Source organism: Limulus polyphemus, unplaced genomic scaffold, assembly GCF_000517525.1.
Source record: "Limulus polyphemus unplaced genomic scaffold, Limulus_polyphemus-2.1.2 Scaffold14837, whole genome shotgun sequence".
Taxonomy (NCBI): domain Eukaryota; kingdom Metazoa; phylum Arthropoda; class Merostomata; order Xiphosura; family Limulidae; genus Limulus; species Limulus polyphemus.
Window position 1 is genome coordinate 4,795 of NW_013680447.1, and position 1,427 is coordinate 6,221.

The 1,427-nt window shown below is 29.4% G+C and overlaps 1 protein-coding gene across 1 annotated transcript in view; it reads right to left on the minus strand.

The window, feature by feature from the left end:
• LOC106477402 (protein HID1-like) overlaps window positions 1-425 on the minus strand; it is a gene marked incomplete at both ends in the record, with an annotated part of 3,986 nt that extends 3,561 nt beyond the window's left edge. The window contains one exon of the mRNA XM_013937975.1: window positions 228-425. Within this exon, the coding sequence (XP_013793429.1) occupies window positions 228-425 (198 nt within the window). The remainder of the gene's footprint in view (window positions 1-227) is intronic.
• Between the last annotated feature and the right edge of the window lie 1,002 nt (window positions 426-1,427).

Consider the following 1,427-nt stretch of genomic DNA (forward strand, 5'->3'; position numbering starts at 1 on the left):
TTTTAGTATTTGTAGCTTGAATAGTTAGATAAGGAAAATTAAACTGACTCCTTAGCAAAGAATGGTAGCATGAAAAACAGGCTTTTGTCAAAGGAATATCTCGAAAAAGGTAAGAATATGATATCTACTTATGCATAATAATTAGTATTCTGCCAACAAGCAATGAATACAAAATACATTTCTAGAACTTTCAAATCAAATGTATCACAGTTTTTTATCAAATATACCTTGTTGTGATCACACATTTTCCAAAAAAATACCAATAATTCCTGATGAAACTGGATCTTCTTTGAAGAATTAGGTAAATAGGTTTGGACTAGCGGATTGTTCAAGAGACGAGTAAATCCCTTCAAGATAAATGAAAAGTCTTCTTCTCTGTGTATTCGAGATAGATAGTTCACAAACAGGTTATCAGGCATGGCACTCTGGAATTAAAAAATGTATATACTAAAGTATTAAAGTGTAATTTACCAACACAAGAGAAATTACAATTAACAGAAAAATGATGTATGTAAATAAAGCACCATATTTATTAAGTATTATGTTTACAATGTGTTTCTCAAACTCAATATAAACCACAAAAAAAAAGGCAGGGATTCAAATAAAAATGGTATTTACAAACTTTTTTTGGGGTTTTTGTTTGTAGATATTATACATTTATAAATACATTCCATCCAACCTTAGTTGATTGTTACAGGTTTACAATTTTGAAAGAAATTTACTTTAACGAACAAACACTTACATAGGTATTTGTGGAAAGGTTGTGGCAGGCTAGTTAGATTAAAAGATGTTAAATTTTGGTAAAAGTTAAATATACAACTGGTTTTTGTATCATAACAACACCCCCTCAAATCAAATCCTTTCTTTTAAAATAATATATCATCCAGTAGATCAAACACATTTGAAAAAATTTTGGTATTTCATATTACATAAATGTTAAATATGAATAGACACAATACTTGTTGATACTGATCATTAAACACACCATTCTACTTAGGTATATTTACCCTCTAGCTCTGTGACTTATTAAAAGTCCATCATAGGTTTGAAAGTATATAAACTTAGTGACTCTTATTACCACATGAAGTACAAGTACAAGATGTTAAAGTTAACTGATCTTACTGTTTATTACGTACAGGTACTAGATTTTAAGGTACCCTTTAAGTTAGCTGATCTTACTGTTTATTAAGTACAGGTACTAGATTTTAAAGTACCCTTTAAGTTAGCTGATCTTACTGTTTATTAAGTACAGGTACTAGATGTTAAAGTACCCTTTAAGTTAGCTGATCTTACTGTTTATTACGTACAGGTACTAGATTTTAAAGTACCCTTTAAGTTAGCTGATCTTACTGTTTATTACGTACAGGTACTAGATGTTAAAGTACCCTTTAAGTTAGCTGATCTTACTGTTTATTACGTACAGGTAC